The sequence below is a fragment of the Vipera berus genome, assembly GCF_964194415.1.
Source record: "Vipera berus genome assembly, chromosome: 3".
Taxonomy (NCBI): Eukaryota; Metazoa; Chordata; class Lepidosauria; order Squamata; family Viperidae; genus Vipera; species Vipera berus.
This window is the reverse complement of record NC_138204.1, coordinates 81,135,733-81,157,545: the sequence shown is the minus strand read 5'-3', so window position 1 is coordinate 81,157,545 and position 21,813 is coordinate 81,135,733. Positions and strand designations below refer to the sequence as shown.

General features: G+C 40.5%; 1 protein-coding gene across 1 annotated transcript in view; it reads left to right on the top strand.

Annotated features, from left to right (window-relative positions):
• COL24A1 (collagen type XXIV alpha 1 chain) overlaps positions 1 to 21,813 on the top strand; it is a gene marked incomplete at its 5' end in the record, with an annotated part of 153,334 nt that overhangs the window by 6,173 nt on the left and 125,348 nt on the right. Inside the window, 2 exons of the mRNA XM_081325373.1 lie at positions 8,868 to 8,929; positions 18,199 to 19,469. Of these exons, the coding sequence (XP_081181499.1) occupies positions 8,868 to 8,929; positions 18,199 to 19,469 (1,333 nt within the window). The remainder of the gene's footprint in view (positions 1 to 8,867; positions 8,930 to 18,198; positions 19,470 to 21,813) is intronic.

Genomic DNA, 21,813 nt, shown 5'->3' with positions numbered 1-21,813 from the left:
ATGCCAAAATAATTTTCTGTTGACATTTAAGTATTCCTTCAGTGTGTGTGTGCATGTGAAACATATTAAACCAAAAACTGCATGGCTCTTAGTTTGCTTCTGGGATTATTGTGAATGACAAGCCTCTCCAGCCCCTTCACAGCTGGTCAGAGTATATGCCAGACAGCAGCAAATACAGACAAATGAAGGAAAGTTCAGGCAGGAACAGATAAAGAGAAATGACTCTTCCTCACATAGATATAAAGAGACACTGCACCACCACACACACCCGGAACTAGAGAAGAAAATTTAAAATTCAGAAGCCTCAGGAAGGAAGAAATTCAGGAATAATAGAGACCATGGGAATACCTATTTCAAGCAATAGTTATTTCTGAAAAGTTAGGAATGTTGTATTAATTTTAATCTTCGTTTTACCATCCTGTCTGAGTCTCTCCATTTTAAAAAAAACTTTCTATACAGGTGTGTGTACTTCAGTGTTTAAACATATCAGATTGTGCACGAGTAAGTGATTTCTTGTTAAGACTGTCCTGTGATTTAGAATATTTCTACTCCAGCTCTAGGCTCTTTACATCAAGCTGCTTTGTAGCCATCGTGTGGTTTGCTTGGAGCACTGCACCTTTCATACGATTTGTTTCTTTTTAATCCACTTAGATTAGAAGGTGCTGTTTTATTGAAGCAAGGCTATGTATTTCTCCTTCAACAGGGAATGGCTGCATTTTAAAATCTAAAGTTATCACAATTTATCTTTCATTTAAAAAATACGATTTTTGCTTATCTCTTGTGAGGTGGCCTTAGAAGACAGAAACCTGTTTCATCTTCAGCATTATAGGAACTGCTCCTATAGAATTTTTTTTTTTTAAAATGTTTCTACCTTTTAATCATCCAAAAGGCAGAGGAGGAAGTGAAGGCTTTATTTCCCTCATATGCCAGGGTTAGAGGAAGGATGCCAGCTGAGACACACATGGAAAATAGGAGATGGCAGGAGGAAAAAAACCAAATCGCTACCCTAAAGTGGGAGACGTGGACAAGGGATGAAAATCTAGATGCCTTGGATAGGAGTTTTGAGATCTACAGCCACCTACCTTTTGGGATAAGTCAATTTTCCTACAGAGCAACAACACTGTATTACAAAGGGGAGTCCAACACTTTCCCCCCCTTTTTTTTGAGAAAGGCATCTAATCTGGGACAGGTTAATGGACAATTCTATGGTGGGAAGGGAACAGCGTTCCGTGGGCCTTTGGCGTCTAGTCATGCCGGCCACATGACCACAGAGACGTCCTCGGACAAGTGGTGTCTCTTCGGCTTTGAAACGGAGATGAGCACCGGCCCCTAGAGTCGGAAACGACTAGCACGCATGTGCAGGGGAACCTTTACCTTTACCTTTTTACAACCAAAGAAGAGGGTGTCTAAAATACTGTCTTTTTCTATCTTAGCCTGCCAGTTAGCTGAGCTTATTTGAGCTTTAATGGATAATCATCCATATGACATTTTCTTTAACGGCTCCCAACTATCTGTCTATTTTCCCATCGATTCTTGACTGACGCTATTAAAAGATAACTTTTTTTAAAAAAAATCATCAAATGATAATAAATAATCATATACAGCATCATACAATGTGCTGCCTCTGCAAAGAAGCTGAAGAAACAGTGGATCACCTGGTTATCTGCTGCAAGAAGATTGCACAGACTGACTACAAACAATGGGACGACAAAGTATCAAGAAATATCATTTGTGTACAAGCAAGAACTGATGGGATGATAAAATAGAGAAAGTCATAGAAAATTAAGAAGCTAAATTGCTGTGGGACTTCAGAATTCAAATAGATAGGCATCTGCCACATAACACTCCAGACTTAATAACTGTCGATAAGAGGGACAAAAAAGACTGGATAATGGAAGAGGCAATACCTGGAGACAGCAGAATAGAAGAGAAAGAACTGGAGAAGATAACAAAATACAAAGACCTGCAAATAGAAATAGAACAATGATGCCAAAAGAAAGCAAAAGGTAGTACCAGTAGCAATAGGCACTTTGGGTGTAATCCCAAAACTTGTGGAGCACCACTTGAACACATTGACATTGACAGATTCACCATCAGTCAATTGAAAAAGAGTGCCTTACTTGGAACAGCTTATACCTTGCAATGATACTTCTATCACCATCAAACATCCACATTTGCCTACCCAAAGGTCCTTGGGAAAGACTCTTTTAGTGGTTAATAATGCCAAATCCAGTCTGAACATCTGGCTGGCCATGTAAATAATACATATTCTTGCTGGCATTTAAATATCCCTTTTCATTTTTTTTCATATTCCCTAAAATCTCCCTTGCTTAGATGAAAAGTATGATCTTTTACTATACTTGCATATAATAATAATAATAATAATAATAATAATAATAATAATAATAATAATAATAATAATGTAATAATAATAATAATAATAATAATAATAATAATAATAATAATAATAAGTTGGAAGGGACCTTGGAGGTCATCTAGTCCAACCCCCTGCTCAGGCAGGAAACCCTATACCAGGGGTAGGCAACCTCGGCTCTTTTATGACTCATGGACTTCAACTCCCAGAATTCCTATGCTGGCTCAGGAATTCTGGGAGTTGAAGTCCATGAGTCATAAAAGAGCCGAGGTTGCCTACTCCTGCCCTATACCATTTCAGGCAAATGGCTGTCCAGTCTCCTCTTAAAAATCTCCAGTGTTGGAGCATTCACCACCTCTGGAGGCAGGTTGTTCCACTGGTTAATTGTTCTAACTGTCAGGAAGTTTCTCCTTAGTTCTAGGTTGCTTCTCTGCTTGACTAGTTTCCATCCCTTGCTTCTTGTCCTGCTTTCAGGTGCTTTGGAGAATAGCTTGACTCCCTCTTCTTTGTGGCAGCCCCTGAGATATTGGAACACTGCTATCATGTCACCCCTCACCTTTCTCTTCATTAAACTAGACATACCCAATTCCAGCAACCGTTCCCTATATGTTTTAGCCTCCAGTCCCCCAATCATCTTTGTTGCTCTTCTCTGTACCCTTTCTAGAGTCTCGACATCTTTTTTACATCGTGGTGACCAAAACTGGATGCAGTATTCCAGGTGTGGCCTTACCAAGGCATTGTAAAGTGGTATTAATACTTCACATGATCTTCATTCTATCCGTCTGTTAATGCAGCCTAGCACTGTGTTGGCTTTTTTGGCAGCTGCAGCACACTGCTGGCTCCTATTGAAGTGATTGTCTACTAGGACTCTGAGATCCCTCTCACAGTTACTACCATTGAGCAAGGTACCACCTATACTATACCTGTGCATTTGATTTTTCCTGCCTAAATGTAGAACCTTACTTTTTTCACTATTGAATTTCATTTTGTTAGATAGCGCCCAGTGTTCGAGTCTGTCCAAATCCTCCTGTATTTTAAGCCTATCTTCTGGAGTATTGGCTATTCCTGCCAGCTTGGTGTCGTCTACAAATTTGATGATCTCCCCATCTATCCCCTCATCCAAATCGTTGATGAAGATGTTGAAGAGCACTGGGCCCAGAACAGAGCCCTGGGGCACCCCACTACACACTTCCTTCCATGTAGATGCAGTTCCATTGAGGACCACGCGCTGAGTACGGCCTGTCAGGCAGCTACGAATCCATCTGGTGGTGATGCTATCTAACCCACATTTTTCTATCTTATCAAGTAGTAGGTTGTGATCTACTTTATCAAATGCCTTACTGAAGTCCAAGTAAATTATATCTACAACATTCCTCTGGTCCACTAATTTTGTCACTTGGTCAAAGAATGTAATAAGATTTGTCTGGCATGATCTGTTTTTGACAAACCCATGTTGACTTTTAGTGATGACTTTGTTTGCATCAAGGTGTTCACTGATTTGTTGTTTGATTATCTTTTCCAGAATCTTCCCAGGTATTGAGGTCAGGGTGATAGGTCTGTAGTTTCCTGGATCTATTTTTTCCCTTTTTTGAAGATGGGAACTACTTCAGCTCTCTTCCAGTCCTCTGGTAGTTCCCCAGTGCTCCAGGATCTTTGAAAAATATAGCTCAGTGGTTCTGAGATCACGTCTGCCAGTTCCTTGAGAACTTTGGGGTGTAATCCATCTGGTCCTAGTGATTTGAACTCGTCTAGGCTGGACAGGTGTTCACTTATCATTTTCTTGCCTATCTTAACTTGCGTTTCTATTCTGTTTTTTATGGCACTGGTTTTGGTAGGTTGGACTGTTTTTTTCCTTTGTGTAAAGACAGATGCAAAAAACGAGTTAAATAGTTCTGTTTTCTCCCTGTTGCTTGTCACCTTCTTGCCATTTTCCCCCACTAATGGACCAATCATTTCCTTAACTTTTTTTCTTGTTTTTTATATGTTGAAAGAAGCATTTTTTGTTATTTTTGACTTTGGTCACAAGCCTTAGTTCATTTTGAGCCTTAGCTTCCCTCACTTCAACTTTGCAGGCACGGGCTGTTTGCTGATATTCTGCCTTAGTTATGTGCCCCTCTTTCCACTTCTTATACTTCTTACCCTTTTTATCTTTCAATTTATCAGAGAGTTCTTAATGCAGCCATGCTGGTTTCTTTTGAGAGCTGTTGTTTTTCTTCTTTGTTGGTATTGTGCTAGACTGGGCCTTTATTATCTCACTTTTCAAAATTTCCCAAGCTTCTTGAGTTGTTTTCCCCTTTAGGATTCTCATCCATGGAATTCTTCCCAAGGTCTCTCTAAGTTTATTGAAATTAGCTCTTTTAAAGTCCAAGACTCTAGTTTGGCTGTGTTCTATTGCTTGTGCTTCCAGAATGTTGAATTCCAATATTGCATGATCACTTCCCCCCAAGGTTCCTGTGGCTTCAACACTTTCTATCATTTCATCTCTGTTAGTGAAAATTAAATCCAATATGGCTAATCCCCTAGTTCCCTTCTCTACTTTTTGGGAGAGAAGGTTGTCTGCTAGGTTTGTCAGGAATCTGTTTGATCTTCCACTTGGTGCAGAGTTTGTCTCCCAGTTGATATCAGGGTAATTAAAGTCCCCCATTACTATTGTGATGTGCTTCCTAACATACCTTAGTTAGCTGACTAGCAAAAAGTTCATCTATTTCCTCTGCTTGGTTGGGTAGCCTACAGTATACACCTATGGCAATGTCATTTTTTTCACCTTTTATATTGACCCAAATGCATTCAAGTTTACAGTTTTCATCATTGTTGTGCTCTATTTCTGTAGAGATAAAGTTATTTCTTATATAGAGAGCAAGTCCACCTCCTCTTTTGTTTAGTCTGTTTCTTTTAAATAATTTAAATCCCTGTAGCTGTGTGTTCCATTTGTGGGTTTCGTCCCACCGTGTTTCCGTAATGGCAACAATATCATATCCGCCCTCATTTACCTGAATTTCTAGTTCACCCTGCTTACTGTTCATACTCTGTGCATTGGTGTACAGACATTTGAGTCCTTTATGACTGACCCTGTGTTTACTTGCTACATAACTTGTGTGGTGCCTGACTTCCCCTATTTTCTTAGATTGCCGGGGACAGTGATGTGCTGTATCAATTAACTTACTGTCCCCATTGTTTAGTTTAAATGTTTCTCCAGAAAAGCTGTGACTTTATTGCCAAGTAACTCAGTCCCTATCTTGGATGGATGCAGACCATCTCTTTTGTACATTTTTTCATTGGACCAGCTACAGACATCGTGACTAATATAACCAAAGCCTTCTCCTTTACACCACTCCTTTAGCCACATGTTAAATTCTGCTATACGCTGGCCTTTTCCATTTTGCTCCTCATACACTGGTAAGACCTCTGAAAAAGTGAGCCTACAGCCTATTCTGCTGAGTTCCTGCCCCAAGCTCTGGAAATCATTCTGTACAGAGAGTACATCATTTTGGGACAGATCGTTAGTGCCAAGATGTACAATGGCATCCACATCACAGTCATTGCTGGCATTGTTGACTATTTTGAAAATTCGCTTCTTGTCCCTGCTGGCAGTAGCACCTGGAAGACACCTGACCTCTTTTGAAACCTCTGTGTCCTTTCCTAAATTTACATCTCTTATAATTGAATCACCAACCAGAAGGTGGCTTCTCTTTTTGGGTACCTTTCTTTTTTTGCATGACTGATATGTAATACCTGATTTGCACTTCTTTCTGTCAAAAACAAGTTCATCTCGGACCATGGTCCCCTGCTTATTTGAGTTATCATCACAACTATCTTGACCTGTTTCCTTAATGTCCCTATTAAGGTCAGCAAGGGCACTGTATCTGTTGTGCAGGGACACAGCAAAAGCTTTGGGTTTATGGTTCACAGCTGTCACCCTGCCAGATCCTACAGTTGTCCACAGTGCCCTTCTCCTGCAGGATCTTTGAAGTAGAGGGGGCTGATAGCGCGGAGGCTCAGTAGAGTAGAAGGGCTAAGCTGAACACCTAATTTCTGCCTGAAGAGCACAGATTACAGACCCTAGATAAATAATCTGTCCTTGTAGACTAGTGATTTGTGTACAGATAGGACATTTTCCCAGTTTGAAAAGAGTGCTGCGAAAAACAGCTGCAAAACAAGTGTTGCACTAAACTAAGCCAGAAATGCTGAGATGAAAGGAATCTCAGATGTACTTGCCCTGAATGTACCACCACTATTTTTGATTTTTAGTTATGTAATTTGCACGCCATTAGGCACGCGGGCCGCTACTATGCTCCTCACCCACCTTAACTCACAGTATTGTAGCTTTCCCAGCAGCCTCTGGCAGTTTAAATTTTTTTTAAAAATTAAAATTTTTCTTCTTTCTCTGATGTTTTTAGTTGGATATGTTTGAGTTTGTTTATATGTAGACAGGATCAGAATTTCTTCTCAGTACTCATTTTCACTTTTGTTAGCGCATAAGATATTATTGTTCTCTGAGTATATAAAGGTAAAGGTTCCCCCGCATAAACGTGCTAGTCGTTTCCGACTCTAGGGGCCAGTGCTCATCTCCGTTTCAAAGCCGAAGAGCCAGCGCTTGTCCGAGGACTTCTCCGTGGTCATGTGGCCGGCATGACTAGACGCCAAAGGCACACGGAACGCTGTTCCCTTCCCACCGTAGTGGTCCCTATTTTTCTACTTGCATTTTTACGTGCTTTCGAACTACTAGGTTGGCAGAAGCTGGGATGAGTAACAGGCGCTCACTCTGTTAAGCGGCACTCGGGATTCGACCCGCCAAACTGCCGACCTTGTGATCGACAAGCTCAGCGTCCTAACCCACTGAGCCACTGCGTCCCTTTCTCTGAGTATATAGGAAGTAATAAACTCCTGGTTCATTTGTGAAAGTGTCAGATGTTTACAAATGCTATGTCATTACAATTCAGAATGATAAGATTTATAGACATACAGTATATGAACAGAAAAACCAAGCAAATCTATTTTGTTAGTATTAATGGCTGAGAAGGGTTAGGATGAATCAGAAAGATCTCTCTGGCAAAAAGAGCTTGATTGGTGAGCTAGCTAGCTCATCTGCCTGCCAAATCCACAGTATGCCTTCAGAAAATTGGCATTACTGATCACTATTCCTATGTTCTTGTCTGCAACAAGCTTTCAGATGAAGCATTTAGGCATGTGTCAGATTAGTTTAGGATTAGTGTGGATATTTTCTGTCCTTTTGGATTCCATGGGTAGGAGTTTAAAAAAAAAAGCTTCGGGAAGAAAAAAAAGAATGAAATATAGGCATTTCTTGCTGCTGCTCTCCTACTGTATAATATAAATTAATATAAATGTAAAATATATTACACATTCCAGACTTGTTTTAATCATAGCTGAATATTATATCTGCTCTAGCATGACAGTAGTTAATGCTAACCAGGTTCATTTATAGCCAATGTTTACAGATCCACTTCACAAAGCAGTTTCAAGCTACAGATGAGGTCAATTCTGAGATTAAATATAGTCTATTATTATCTCTTGTTTAAACTTGTTTTCAAGGCAGTGTGCTCTGCTACTGTATCATTTCTTATGGGGGATGTTCATGTAAACATAGAAAATAAAAAATAAGCAGTTATAGGTAGATATATTTTGACAGTGGGGATGTCAGTGAGATGTAATTTCCTCAGTGGCACTATGACATTGTCAAATGTACCCCTAGCCATGAATTGTAACCATGCACCTTATTTCTAGGCACATTTAACTGCAAGAAACTAGGATATTTAGAGCATTATATTTTAAGGGAAAAATGCATGGAAACATCTGGGAGATGTCAGTCCACTCATATGAAATACTATGCTGTATTAGACTGATGCCTTGTCCAGCAAAGCATTCTGTCCTATAGGGGCCAACACGTTCCAGAGGAAAAATGAAATACATTGGGAGAAAGAAAATACAAAATAGTTTTGAACTGTTACTGGAAATCTGAATGATCACCCATCAAATGACAGATGAACATTCAATGAATCAAGATGTTGACTATAATGTATCTAATAGATTCAAAGGGTTATCTGATGTGGTGACATTTTAAACATGGCCGTTCAATTGTAGCAATACTGTAATGTACTGTACTATACAGTACTGTACTATACTGTACTATACAGTACTAAACTATAAAAAATCTCCATTTTTACGACTCTTTAATCCCTTAATTTGGGGTAGAGTTGGGGGCCTTCCTGATTTCTATGTAGAGTTCATAGCAGATATTTTCGCTTTGCGCCCTGGTAGAGCAACATCTACTGCTACCTAGGATTGAATTCTTAACTTTCCAAGTGAGAAGCAAGTATCCTCACCACTAGGCTGCAATGCCTATTGTATTGTATTGTATTGTATTTTTACATTACTACACTGTATTATATTTATACTATACTATATTATCATATTGCATTATATATTTTGTTTGTATGGTATGTGTCAAGTCTAATGAAATTTCTGTCTTTTATAGGAAGACCCTTCTCCTTCTTACACTATGTATAGCTGTGGGTTGTGTGCAAAGACAGCAAGAAGGTAAGAAGCATCTCTTACAGAACATTTCGAATGATCTGTTAAGAGAAAGGTATAGTTTTGATTTTGTTAGTATCACCTTTAAATGTTTTTGATTGACCATTTATTCAAACATCAGAGTTGAAATGGATGCAGACATGTTAACCTTTTCGAGATTACTCTCATTTGCTGTTTGGTGGAGCAAAATAAAAATTGAAGCTGTACTTTTGAGGATTTTCCAAGATAACCCAGAGCGCTTATTAAACACTTATTTGGAATTTCATTTTTAAGGCCCATCAAAAGCAGTTGCATTTTTTAAAATTTATTTTCTTTTATTACATTTTAATGTGCTGAAGACAGTTGAAAAACGTGATTGTGTTATGTTACTGTTTGTATTTAGACTACTGAGAAATGGATAGATGTTTACTCTGGAAAGCTAAATTGGGAACGTAGCAATTATAGGCTCCAATATATCCATTTTATGACCTAGGTGTCTGGGCTCTTCCACTTCATTCCCATTGCTAATGTTGGAAAACTTTCAGGATGGAATCTTTATTTATTTTATTAATTTAAATAATTTATATGACTTGCCCCCCTCTTTAACAGTGACTGTGGGCAATGTAGAACGCTGACTCATTTGGGGGAGCTCCAGTGTCTGATTTTCCCTCTTGTGAACCTCATGATCCTAGCTTGCTCTTCACAGGGAACAAGATAAGATATCTCACTGTATTTTCATCCCAGTTATGACGAAGGGACGCGGTGGCTCAGTGGGTTAGGACGCTGAGCTTGTCAATCAAAGGTCAGCAGTTTTGCGGGTCGAATCCCGAGTGCTGTGTAACAGAGTGAGCGCCTGTTACTCGTCCCAGCTTCTGCCAACCTAGCAGTTCGAAAGCATGTAAAAATGCAAGTAGAAAAATAGGGACCACTACAGTGGGAAGGTAACAGCGTTCCGTGCGCCTTTGGCGTCTAGTCATGCCGGCCACATGACCACGGAGACGTCCTCAGACAAGCGCTGGCTCTTCGGCTTTGAAACGGAGATGAGCACCAGCCCCTAGAGTCGGAAACGACTAGCAAGCATGTGCGGGGGATCCTTTGCCTTTACCTTTATGGATAGAGACATTTACTTTAGGATTTGAAAGGACTTTACTTTTCCAAGACATTTCCTTCTCTTTCAGAACTTAAGAAACAGAATAAATACTTCTCAGAGTTAGCTATAGAAAAGTTATTTGTAGTTATTGTAAAAGAATGTATGACATTCAGAACACTCTGGATGTCGATTTACTGTTATCGTTATAAGTAGAAATTCTTCTTGCATCATTTTTTTACTATTATGCAGAATATATTTTTGGGTTGTCATCAAATAAGCAAATGTAAGTTTCATAGGTTTGTTATATCTTATTTATTAAAAACATTTGTATATCCATTCACGTAATATGTTTTTATTAGTCTTGGCCTTTTCTCCAAGAAGCCCAGGAAATGTTTACATGGCATTTTCTTCTACGTTACTATAGAAGAAGGAGGGGTAACACCTGTGGGTGGAGTTAAAAGAAGGATGAGCGTAGACTCTCTCTATAGCCACTAGCAGACTAAGTCCAACCCTCCCCTTGAATTCCATGGAGCCTTATCTAACTCCAAGCAGGTGCGAATCATTAGTTGAGAAAATTCCTGTGCATAAGCCTTTTAGCAATAAATGAGTTTAATTGGATCTTCACATGTGGATCTGATCTTTTGCACCTGACAGTCACCTTCCAGCAATCCTATGAAGTGAGTTAGGTTGAGAGATTAGTAAATTCACACACTGCACTAAAGTATCATGCATTTTGTTTTGGCTTAGCGTAATTTAATAGATGCAAAATGTTCTAAGTGAGCTTCACTTTCAGGCCTATTGACTTTGGAGTTAACTGAATCCTCTTCTAAGGATTTTCTTCATAGTTGCAGATCGTGAATATACTCAGAAGATTTATCTGGCCTCCCAAAGAGCTGTTTTTGGATTTGGGTATAAACAATCAATTTGTTTAGTTAAGAAAAAAAAAGCTGGAGTGGTGTTGCTTATTTTATGCTCATAGTGGAATTCTTGTTTAAGAAGCCTAAATGCAAAGCCCAAATATAGGTCTAGTTCAATAGTTTATTGGAGCCTTTCTGTTACATAGCTACTCTTTGAGCATTAGATGTATATATGATAAATTCAAACAGCTATTGCTTACCCCAAGCCTTGAGATGAGACACTCTAAAGATATGTATTGTCTGACTTGTCTGTCAATATCAGCTTCTCTTAAGCTTCTTAGAACGGAAACTCACTTAAAATATAGAATAAATTGAAGACATGTGGCATCTACAGGGGGAAAAAAGTTTGTTGGCTTTTCTAACTATGCTTCCTTGGCAATGGTGTGTCAGAGGGATAAAACAGCACAGTTACCCTTATCCCCCACACTGTAGGAAAATGATTAATGAAATCTGCATGCAAACGGGGAAGAAAGCACAGTCTTCTGAAGTTGAAACAAGTCATTTTCAAGACGACAAACCATAAATATTTGTTGCAAATCTCATTTGAGGGGTTTTTTTGTTCTTTTTAATGTACAGAGTAAATGAAGTCAGATGCCAACATCTGTGCAGAGAAAAGAAAAAGAATAGATCCTTAATGGATTTGGTTTTTTTGTGTTTTTTTAAAAAGTCAAAGCACCTGGAGTGGATTACATGTTCTAAAAGCACTCGTTTTTTTTAAAGCATCTTCTAAGAGAATTATTATAGAGAACCAATTTGATGTAGTGGTTTAGGCATCAGACTAGAAACCGAGAGACCGTGAATTCTGGTCCTGTCGTAGGCACAAAGCCAGTTGTGTGACCAATTGTGTCACTTTCTCTCAGTCTTAGGAAGTAGGTGATGTTTTGAAATCTTGCCAACAAAACACTGATACTTGGTCCAGGCAGTTGCCAGGAGTCAACGATGACAAACAAAAGAAACCAAAAACAAGGAAATTTTGAAATTTAGCTGTAAGTTCAGGTTGTGAAAGCTGGTGAAAGAGAAATGTACAATCGCTAAGGTACCAAGCTTCAACAGAATGCTAGTGCTACAGGTTAATTTACTACTGCTACTACTACTAAAAAAACAATAACCTCCTTGTCTAACCCCCATTATATTCTTTCAGAGCACTGAGTAAGATAAAATAAAAGTGCTTATTGTTCCATTCAGAAATTCCTTATCTAATGATTTTTCCTCAAACTCTGAAAATCCTATGAGAGATACTTCTATTTTTGCATTCAATCCTGTCCAATTCTCAAACATTGCCTGGGCAAGTCCCAGCAATTTTCTTGACAAGGTTTTTCAGAAACATTTTTCCATTGCCTCCTTCCTAGGGCAAAGAGAAAGTGACTAGCACAAGGTCACCCAGTGGGCTTTGCGTCTAAGACAGGGCTAGAATTTACAGTCTCCTGATTCCTAGTGTAATAGCTTAACATCAAAATGGCTTTCTATGGGAAATATTGAAAAATAGGAAGCTAAAACGTTACTGAGTTTGTTAGATTCCAGACTTTATTTCTAAACTAATCTTTTTTTTCCCAATAAGGGAAAAATGACAGTTTGAATTACAGCATGATCAGCGCTGCAATTTTCATAAATTATGACTGAAATAAGTTTATTTTATGCCTGAACATCCCAAGGAATTGAAAAATATATAATGCCATCTCCCCATTCAAATGATATATCTTTCAGTTCTTCTGAATATAATATGCTTGCTCTTTTTTAATGTTGGCTCTTTGTCGACCACTAAGTATTATTCAACAATCTCTTAATAGCAAAGTACGTAACTAATTTTCAAAAGGGGTAATACAAAATTATTTATCCAGTGACAATTCCAAAATTGTGAGGGTTTTGTGTAAATGTATGAGTGTAAGTCTGTTTACACACACATTAGAAAAACGTGTCAGTTCTTAACATTGCTAATAATATTTTTGGTAAATGGAAGAAAGTCAAATTCAGAAATTAGGGTAAAATTTTTGGAAAAATCTGTGGAAATCCTTCTTGTTTATTCAGTTTTGGCTTTTGCTTCAACTTGTATTAATGCTGATGAATAATTGATTTTACATAATTTTAGTCTAAAATGCTAAGATGGTATGTTCTGAGGCCAAGAAATATTTTTGCAAATTACTTCTGAGGCTAAATTGTTGATTGATCATATGAATTATTATTAAACTACCATAACTCATGGGATTGGATGCTAGGACTTAATGTGGTTTTAATAAATAGCTTTGCATAACTTCTGGGACTTCTTCACAGCCTCCCCATCCTACATAAGGTTTAATGTATCAGAACAAACCAGTCATGAAAATAGCGGTTCCATCCATTGGAACTGAATAAATCCAGTGTTTCTCAACCTTGGCAAGTTGGGGGGGTTCCCCAATTAATTCACCCCTGTCATGGACCGATCATCATCTCCTGCGGATGGTCTTCCGTTTTGCCACTCCCTGTCGTGGGGTTGCTGAGCCAACAAGATGGTTCCGCCCTAGGCGCCTTATGGACCCTGAGCGGTTCCAAACGGCGCTTGGGCCCCCACCTGCCTCCTTTGCTCACAGCTCGGTCGATGCCCTGGTGGAAGCCTGGGAAAGGGCAGCCACAGAGGCACTCGACCAAGTTGTACCCATGCGGCCCTTGACCCGACGCAGATCCCAACGGGCCCCATGGTTCTCCATGGAGCTCCGCGAGATGAAGCGTCGGAGATGGGGCCTAGAGAGCTGTTGGAGGTCCAGCCGATCCGAATCCGACCGGTTACGACTAAGGTTGTTTACGAGAACTTATCTCACAGCATTGAGGGTGGCTAGGTCTAACCACTTTGCCACCCTCATTGCGTCCGCAGATAATCGCCCGGCCGCCCTGTTTAGGGTAACTCGCTCTCTCCTTAATCAGGAGGTGAGGGAGGAACCCTTGCAGGGTCGAGCCGAGGAGTTCAGTCGATTTCTGTCGGACAAAATCGCTCGGATCCGGACCGGTTTGGACTCCGACTGGGCAGAGTCTGACGAAGAGGATACGGGCAGTCTTGTCGATTTAATCTGGGAAGAGTTCGATCCTGTGACCCCTGAAGAAGTGGACAAGATCATGGGGAAGCTGAGCTCCACCACGTGTTTGTTGGACCCGTGCCCCTCTTGGCTGACTTATGCAGCCCGGGATGGGACACGAGGCTGGCTCCAGGCAGTGATTACTGCTTCTTTGAGTCAGGGTAGTTTTCCCGCCGCCTTGAAGGAGGCGGTGGTGAGACCCCGTCCTCAAGAAGCCTGCCTTGGACCCAGCAATTTTAAACAACTATCGTCCGGTCTCCAACCTTCGCTTTTTGGCGAAGGTTGTTGAGAGCGTGGTGGCGCATCAGCTCCCTTTGTTCTTGGAGGAAGCTGACTACCTAGACCCGTACCAATCGGGTTTCAGGCCCGGGTACAGCATGGAGACGGCATTGGTCGTGCTGGTGAATGATCTCTGGCGGGCTCGGGACAGGGGTTCCTCTGTTCTAGTCCTTTTAGACCTCTCAGCGGCATTTGATACCATCGACCATGGTATCCTGCTGCGACGTCTCAGGGGGTTAGGAGTGGGAGGCACAGTTCTCCAGTGGTTCTCCTCTTACCTCCTGGGACGTTCACAGTCGGTGTTAGCAGGGGGGCAGAGATCGACCCTGAGACCTCTCATTTGTGGAGTTCCTCAGGGATCGGTTCTCTCGCCTCTCCTGTTCAACATCTATATGAAGCCGCTGGGTGAGATCATTCGTGGTTTTGGAGTTGGGTATCACCAATATGCTGATGATACCCAGCTTTTTATTTCGACCCCAAACCACCCCAGTGATGCCCTCGACGTGATGTCCCGTTGCCTGGAGGCGGTCCGGGTCTGGATGGGGAGGAACAGGCTTCGACTCAACCCTGACAAGACTGAGTGGCTGTTCGTGCCGGCATCCCGGGAAATTCCGATTATTCCATCATTGGCCATGGGGGGTGAGCTATTACCCCCCGTAGATAGGGCCCGCAACTTGGGGGTCCTTCTAGACTCACAGCTCTCTTTGGAAGAGCATATTGGAGCTGTGACTAGGGGGGCCTTTGCCCAGGTTCGCCTGGTGCGCCAGTTGCGGCCCTATCTAGACCGGGATGCCTTGCACACAGTCACTCATGCGCTCGTGACCTCTCGTCTAGACTACTGTAATGCTCTCTACATGGGGCTGCCCTTGAGGTCCACCCGGAGATTCCAGCTGGTGCAGAATGCAGCCGCGCGTGTCGTCTTGGGAGTTTCCCGATACTCCCATGTTACACCTTTGCTCCGCGAGCTGCATTGGCTACCGGTTGCTCTCCGGGTGAGGTTCAAGGTGTTAGTTATGACTTACAAAGCCCTTCATGGCATGGGTCCGGATTACCTACGGCAACACCTGCGACCGGCGTCAACTTCCCTCCATCCAGTGCGCTCCCACAGAGAGGGCCTCCTCAGGGTGCCGCCGATCAAAGAATGCCGATTGGTGACCCCCAGGGGGAGAGCGTTCTCTGTGGGCGCGCCAGACCTCTGGAACCGCTTACCGGTTGAGCTCCGGACGGCCCCCGACCTTCGCTCCTTCCGGCGCGATCTTAAAACATTCTTTTTCGAACAAGCTGGCCTGGTCTGACGGGATGGGGTTGGGTTTTTAAAATTAGTTTTTAACTTAATATGTATTGATTTTATGGGCATGATGTTTAATGGTTTTTTAATTTTTGTATTTGATCTTTATTGTGTATTGCCCTGTTCACCGCCCTGAGTCCTTCGGGAGAAGGGCGGTATAGAAATCAAATTATTAATTTAAATTAAATTAAATTAAAATGGACGGTCTTGGGATTTGGGAATTTTGGGAGTTGAAGTCCACCCATCGTGAACTTGCAAAAGTTAAGAATAATTACTGGAGTAATTATTCATTCCCTAAAAGTTTGTTTGGAGGGTACTTTAAAGTTAAGAATGAGTTAGGTAAAAATGCAGGAGTTGATACCTGTGGTTTTTATTTTCCTATAAAAAGTTTATTTTAAAGGTACTCTTTTTCTTTTTACCTTGACAGGGCTCTTTAGTTAGGAAAAAAAAATCTGTGCAGTGAAAAGACTCCTGAGGAAAAAAGGATGTGGATAAGAAAGAGTTCAACTTCCTTTCCCTGCTTATTTTGCACTTTAAAAAATTGACTACTTCCTTTTAAGATTTTGTAATGTATTAACAGGGACGCGGTAGCTCAGTGGGTTAGGATGCTGAGCTTGTCGATCAGAAGGTCGGCAGTTTGGCGGGTCAAATCCCGAGTGCCGCGTAACAGAGTGAGCGCCTGTTACTCGTCCCAGCTTCTGCCAACCTAGCAGTTCGAAAGCACGTAAAAATGCAAGTAGAAAAATAGGGACCACTACGGTGGGAAGGTAACAGCGTTCTGTGCGCCTTTGGTGTCCAGTCATGCCGGCCACATGACCACGGAGACGTCCTCGGACAAGCGCTGGCTCTTCGGCTTTGAAATGGAGATGAGCACCGGCCCCTAGAGTCGGAAACGACTAGCACGCATGTGCGGGGGAACCTTTACCTTTTTAATGTATTAACCTTCTGTTGTCATCCTACGGTATATGAGATTTTTGGTGATGGGCACTTTCCCATCACAGTGTTTCCACTTCCTGATCCTTCCCAAACATTGTCAAGCCAAGCTGTTTTATTTGACTGATGTCTGAATGTAGACTGGAAGAAAAAACACACACCTTGGAATGCAGGTTGTGATAAAGGGTTCCTACCAATGAGGGATAGAAATGGGATGATCAGAGAACTATCAATAGACCACCTGGAAGCAGATCTAAGGTTCTTCAAGGGAAAAAAATAAAAATAAAATCATTACAATGATTTTGTATAGGCAATGATTTTAAACGTCAAAGCTGGCAATAGATCTACTGTCCATATCAGGATAGCTGATATCATGAGAAGGGACCCATTCAGAGCTGATTTTGATTTAGCACAAAGATCTAGTCTGGTTATGTTAAAGAGCTGTAATTTAGCAGCATTCCTCTGCTATATGAGGCATGACAACACAGCATATTTTTCCTTTGACTTAGGTGAGAGAAGAATGAGCACTCCCTTTCATTTTATCATATGCAATTCCTTTTGCTTTTCATTACAGGCTTAGTGTGTCTCGCATACGTTGAAGTCTTACATTTGCTTATTCTAATTCTTTGGAGTAGAAGGAGAAAATTACATTTTGTTTTCTTTTGATAAGTATAGAGCGTGTTCTATCTTTGAAATGAAGTCATTTGTATTTAATTTTTTGATATATATCTATTTTAGAACTTGTGCCTGTCGTACTTTTCAGTTTTATAGATACCTTACAAAGGAAAAATAGTTTGCTTGGCATTGGCTTCAATTAACATTTTGATAACTGAAAATAAAAAAGTTTGAGTTTTATTGGTTTGCTTTGGAAGGATAGATGAATTTATTTTTATGTAAAAAATCTTAAATTTGCTATTTGTATAAAGAAAGATACATCCTTGTTGATTTTCTAAAGAATCTTAAACTAGATTTTCTAGATTTTCACTTTCAACAAAATAGACATTGTCTTAAAGCTGATGGTCAGCAACATTAACATCTGCCCCCCCCAAAAAAAATCATTGTTGGTTACTGTTTATTCAAATTTAATCTTTTATTATCAATGTACTATCTAAATTCTTATTTACCAAATATAGATTTTATCAATAAGGAGGTTTGATAAAAGTGTAGGCAGAAAACTAGCAAGTTTTACAAAATTTGTGGAAGTGAATGGGCTAAGTTATCCCATTTAAAAAGTTAAAAATTAGAGAAAAATTCAATGTATAATCTTGTTGGGGAAAAAATTGAGTGGTTTGTTGCTTCTGCTTGAGTAAACTCTAGTTTATAAAACCTTGACTCATCTTTAAGGCCCTTGTTTTTGCTCTAGCAGGCTTAACACAATCTTCCTCCTGGCAATCATTAGGGGAATTATTATCCTCATCTAAAGGTCATAGTCATGGTCAGCCATCTGGAAGTCACATTATAGTGGGATGCAAGCCTTTGTAAGATACTATTATCTCATTTTCTAAGGTTATGTCATACATAACTGAATAGTGTTTATACTAGTAACTGCACAATTCTTATGTCCTATGTTGGTGTGAATCAGGCATGTTGCAGACCTACATGTGACAGATTTGCATTTTACTGAACAGTGCCCTTTTCGGACATCTAAGTGAAACTGGTGCAGCAATTCGCAAAAATTGCTATAAACCGCATGAGTGAATTTAAGCCAGCAGTATTTTTCTTACCTCCTTTTCTTTCTCTTCCAGGCATAGATGTTCTCCATCATTTAGGCCTAAGTGGGCAAGCTATGCATCATCCAACAACAGGGTCAACGATACATTTGTCACGTGCTTCATCACCTCAAGGGATTCACCTAACTGCATTTGGAGTTCTTTTATCCACTCAGTCAGCCATTGAAGTTCCCATCTCTCAAGTGGGAGCCTCAGGCTTAGGTTCCAGTTTTGCCATACTAATTAGCTTACGCTCTTACGGAGCAAACAATGCCTTTCTTTTCAGCATTAGGAATAAAAACAGACTGCAGTTTGGTATACAGTTGCTACCAAGGAAGCTAATGGTGCACACTGGAGGGAAGCACTCTGCATGCTTTGATTATTGGGTTCACGATGAGCAGTGGCACACTTTTGCTATTGATGTTACAGAAAAATCAGTGTCCCTATATACTCAGTGTGGAAGGAAACACTTCAGCAAGGAGATTATTTCCAAAGTACAGTTCGATTCACACAGCTTATTTACCTTAGGAAGAATGAACTCCCAGTCGGTCAACTTTGAAGGTGTGTTATGTCAGCTGGATATTATCCCCTCTGCACAAGCCTCAACAAACTATTGCAAATATGTGAAACTACAGTGTCGCCAAGCTGATACGTACCGATCTCATCCCAATTCTCCAAGTGGGGTGGTCTCAAGCAAGCTGTTGGATGAAGTAACCCAACCATTAAGTAAAAGAAAAGGTACCCTAAACCTTCACGTCAGTAAGTCAGCATCAGTACAAGATCCTCAAGAATTGAAGGAGACAACTTCTTCCTTGACTCCTCTTTACATAGGGAATATTACTGCCTTGTCAGAACCAAATGACCAGCAAACTGTGAGTGTCTCCAAAGAACACCAACATCCTGTCAGCAAAAGGAAAGGTGATTCCGTATCTCTTGCAAAATTAACTTTAAATCCTACAGACTCTGGGACAGAAAATATAAAAAGAAAAACCAATTCCAATTCTCTGTTTTACATAAAGCATCCTAATGCCAAACATACGATGAAAAATACATCAAAGCCATATTTATATGAACTCATGGATACACAACATTTTTTAAATTCAACATTGTATGAGGATTTTCATTCTGAACCTTTAATTAACCAGTTTGACTCATTGGATGAGCATACAGTTCAGACTGATGAGATTTATAATGCAGAAGGCAATTATGAATTGGATGCTGATTATTATGATTATGATTACGAAGAATGGGAGAGACTACTTGACATGGAAAATCTTAAGGGGCCTAAAGGAGATCCTGGACAGGTGGTAAGTTGCCTTCATTTGTGGTATCTAATAAAATGTAGCAATGCACAAGCCACATTACAGAGATTTACCAAGGTTATTATAATGCAGGAATTTCCTGTAATTTCAGTTTTCTATGCTGATGGTGGGAATATGAGAAATAGCCTGGGCTTTTGATATTTTATAACAATAAATATTTTGTTGTAGATGGATTTCCTGGAAATTCTAGAGAAATCTACCACGTGTAGCACAAAGAACCAAACAGAGGAGCTGCTATCCTCCAACTGTATTAGAGTTTGGAGATCACAAGGCTAAGTAAAGCTGGATTAGATTGTTTTCCCCATGAATTAAAAGCCATTGTTTGAATCCATTTTACTACTGAGACCTAGTTCTTATAGTGAAGATAAAGGTATATTGTAAATATGGAATGAATTACACCACGGCAATATTCTTTACGGTAAAATGAGGACCCAGATTGTTGGGGGCAATTAAGCTGACTCTGTAATAATGCCGCTTGGGGTGTGTGTGAAAGCCCTGATAAGCAGGCATATACATAGAATGAAGGCTACTGCTAAACTTGTAAGCCGCCCTGAGTCTTCGGAGAAGGGCGGGATATAAATGGAATTAAAATAAATAAAAATAAATAAATAAAAGCTAGATGGCAATTTTTCACCTCGTCTCCATGAATTCCCATCCAATATATTTATAGATCATACCTCTGTAGTCTCTAAAACTTCCTATGGGGCATGATGTCCAGAATAACATTTTCTTTGGGGTAGGGCACAAGACTGTTTCCTTACAAATGCACACACCTTCCTAAAAAACTAATACTTTAGAAAAAAATCTGAAATGATCCAGCCTTACGTCTATGGAGATTCTCAGTCATCCAGGTCACGGTTGTCCCAAAGGTGCTTTTTCAAAAGGCAAGTGGACTTTGTTTCCCCTTGAAGATATTTTGCTTCTCATCCAAGAAGCTGAAAAAAAAGCACCTTTGGGACATCCAGCCTCGCTGTCATAATAGAACAGTGTGTAGACTTAAAAAAAGGTAAAGGTAAAGGTTCCCCCGCACATGGGTGCTAGTCGTTTCCGACTCTAGGGGCCGGTGCTCATCTCCGTTTCAAAGACTTACACTTAATCAAATACATAAAAAATAGACCGTTCAGTGACAACCTGGTCAAAGTTTGTATCATAGCTAGAAAATGAATCTTTCTGTAGTGAAAGTAAAGGGAGGGCCAAGATTATTGGTATTCCAGCAGCAACTGTCCAAATTCATGGAGTTTTTTGCATAATCATAGCCATTCGGATTTCTAGATATTGCTTAGATATTTTTTTTCTGTATCCTGTTTCAAATGTCTACCTGGGATATTTGTACTCCTCTAATTCGGGATGATATTTCACGAAAGCTTATGCATTAATATTTTTATAAGAAAGCTGAATTTTCCTTACCTGTCACAGCCTTGTTATTTAAGAATTTAGCAGAAACAATTTCTCGGATTGTTCATATGCACTTTCACACACCATGTATACATTTTTGTATATCCTTTTCTTTTTATGAGCTTTTCGTTGCAAGCATTTTTCCAATTTCTTTAATACGCATATTATTGTGGATATGGTAAATTCTAAATCGCCATTTCAAAATTCTTAAAATATATTTGTTCTTTTCTCTAAATAAAAACGACTGGACTGAAATCCCTGTAATTATTTAAACATTATGACAGATTTCTAATCCATCTTTGCTTCTAAGAATGATGAGAAGCCACCTTTTTTGCATTCAAGCAAAACATGACTTGTTATTGCCCATCAACCTAGGTCCTAGGGCAGGGGTAGGCAACCTCGGCTCTTTTATGACTCATGGACTTCAACTCCCAGAATTCCTGAGTCAGCTGACTCAGGAATTCTAGGAGTTGAAGTCCATGAGTCATAAAAGAGCCGAGGTTGCATACCCCTGTCCTAGGGGAAGGACTATTTTCATGCCTCAGAGGAATTCCTTCTTTTAACTTTGCCTTCTGCAGGAAAAAGCCAGGAGAAACTGTTAGTCTAACTATTACTCTAACACAGGGGTGTCAAACAATTTCATTGAGGGCCGCATCAGCATTGCGGTTGCCCTCAGGGGGCCAGGTGGGTATGGCCAAGGTGGGTGTGGCCTACTGGGTGGGCGTGGCTAGAGTGCATATGGCCTACTGGGTGGGCGTGGCCAGCTCTACATCGTTCTTGTCAAGGGTGCCTATGAGGGCCTGGGCAGGAGTGGGACAGATCTGAGGGTCTCTGGCAGTAGGAGGGTCTCTGGGCCAGGGCCAAGGCAGTGGGGGGCCGTTCCCTCACTGTTTTCAGGATGGCTTCGCGGGCCACATGAAACCACTTCACGGGC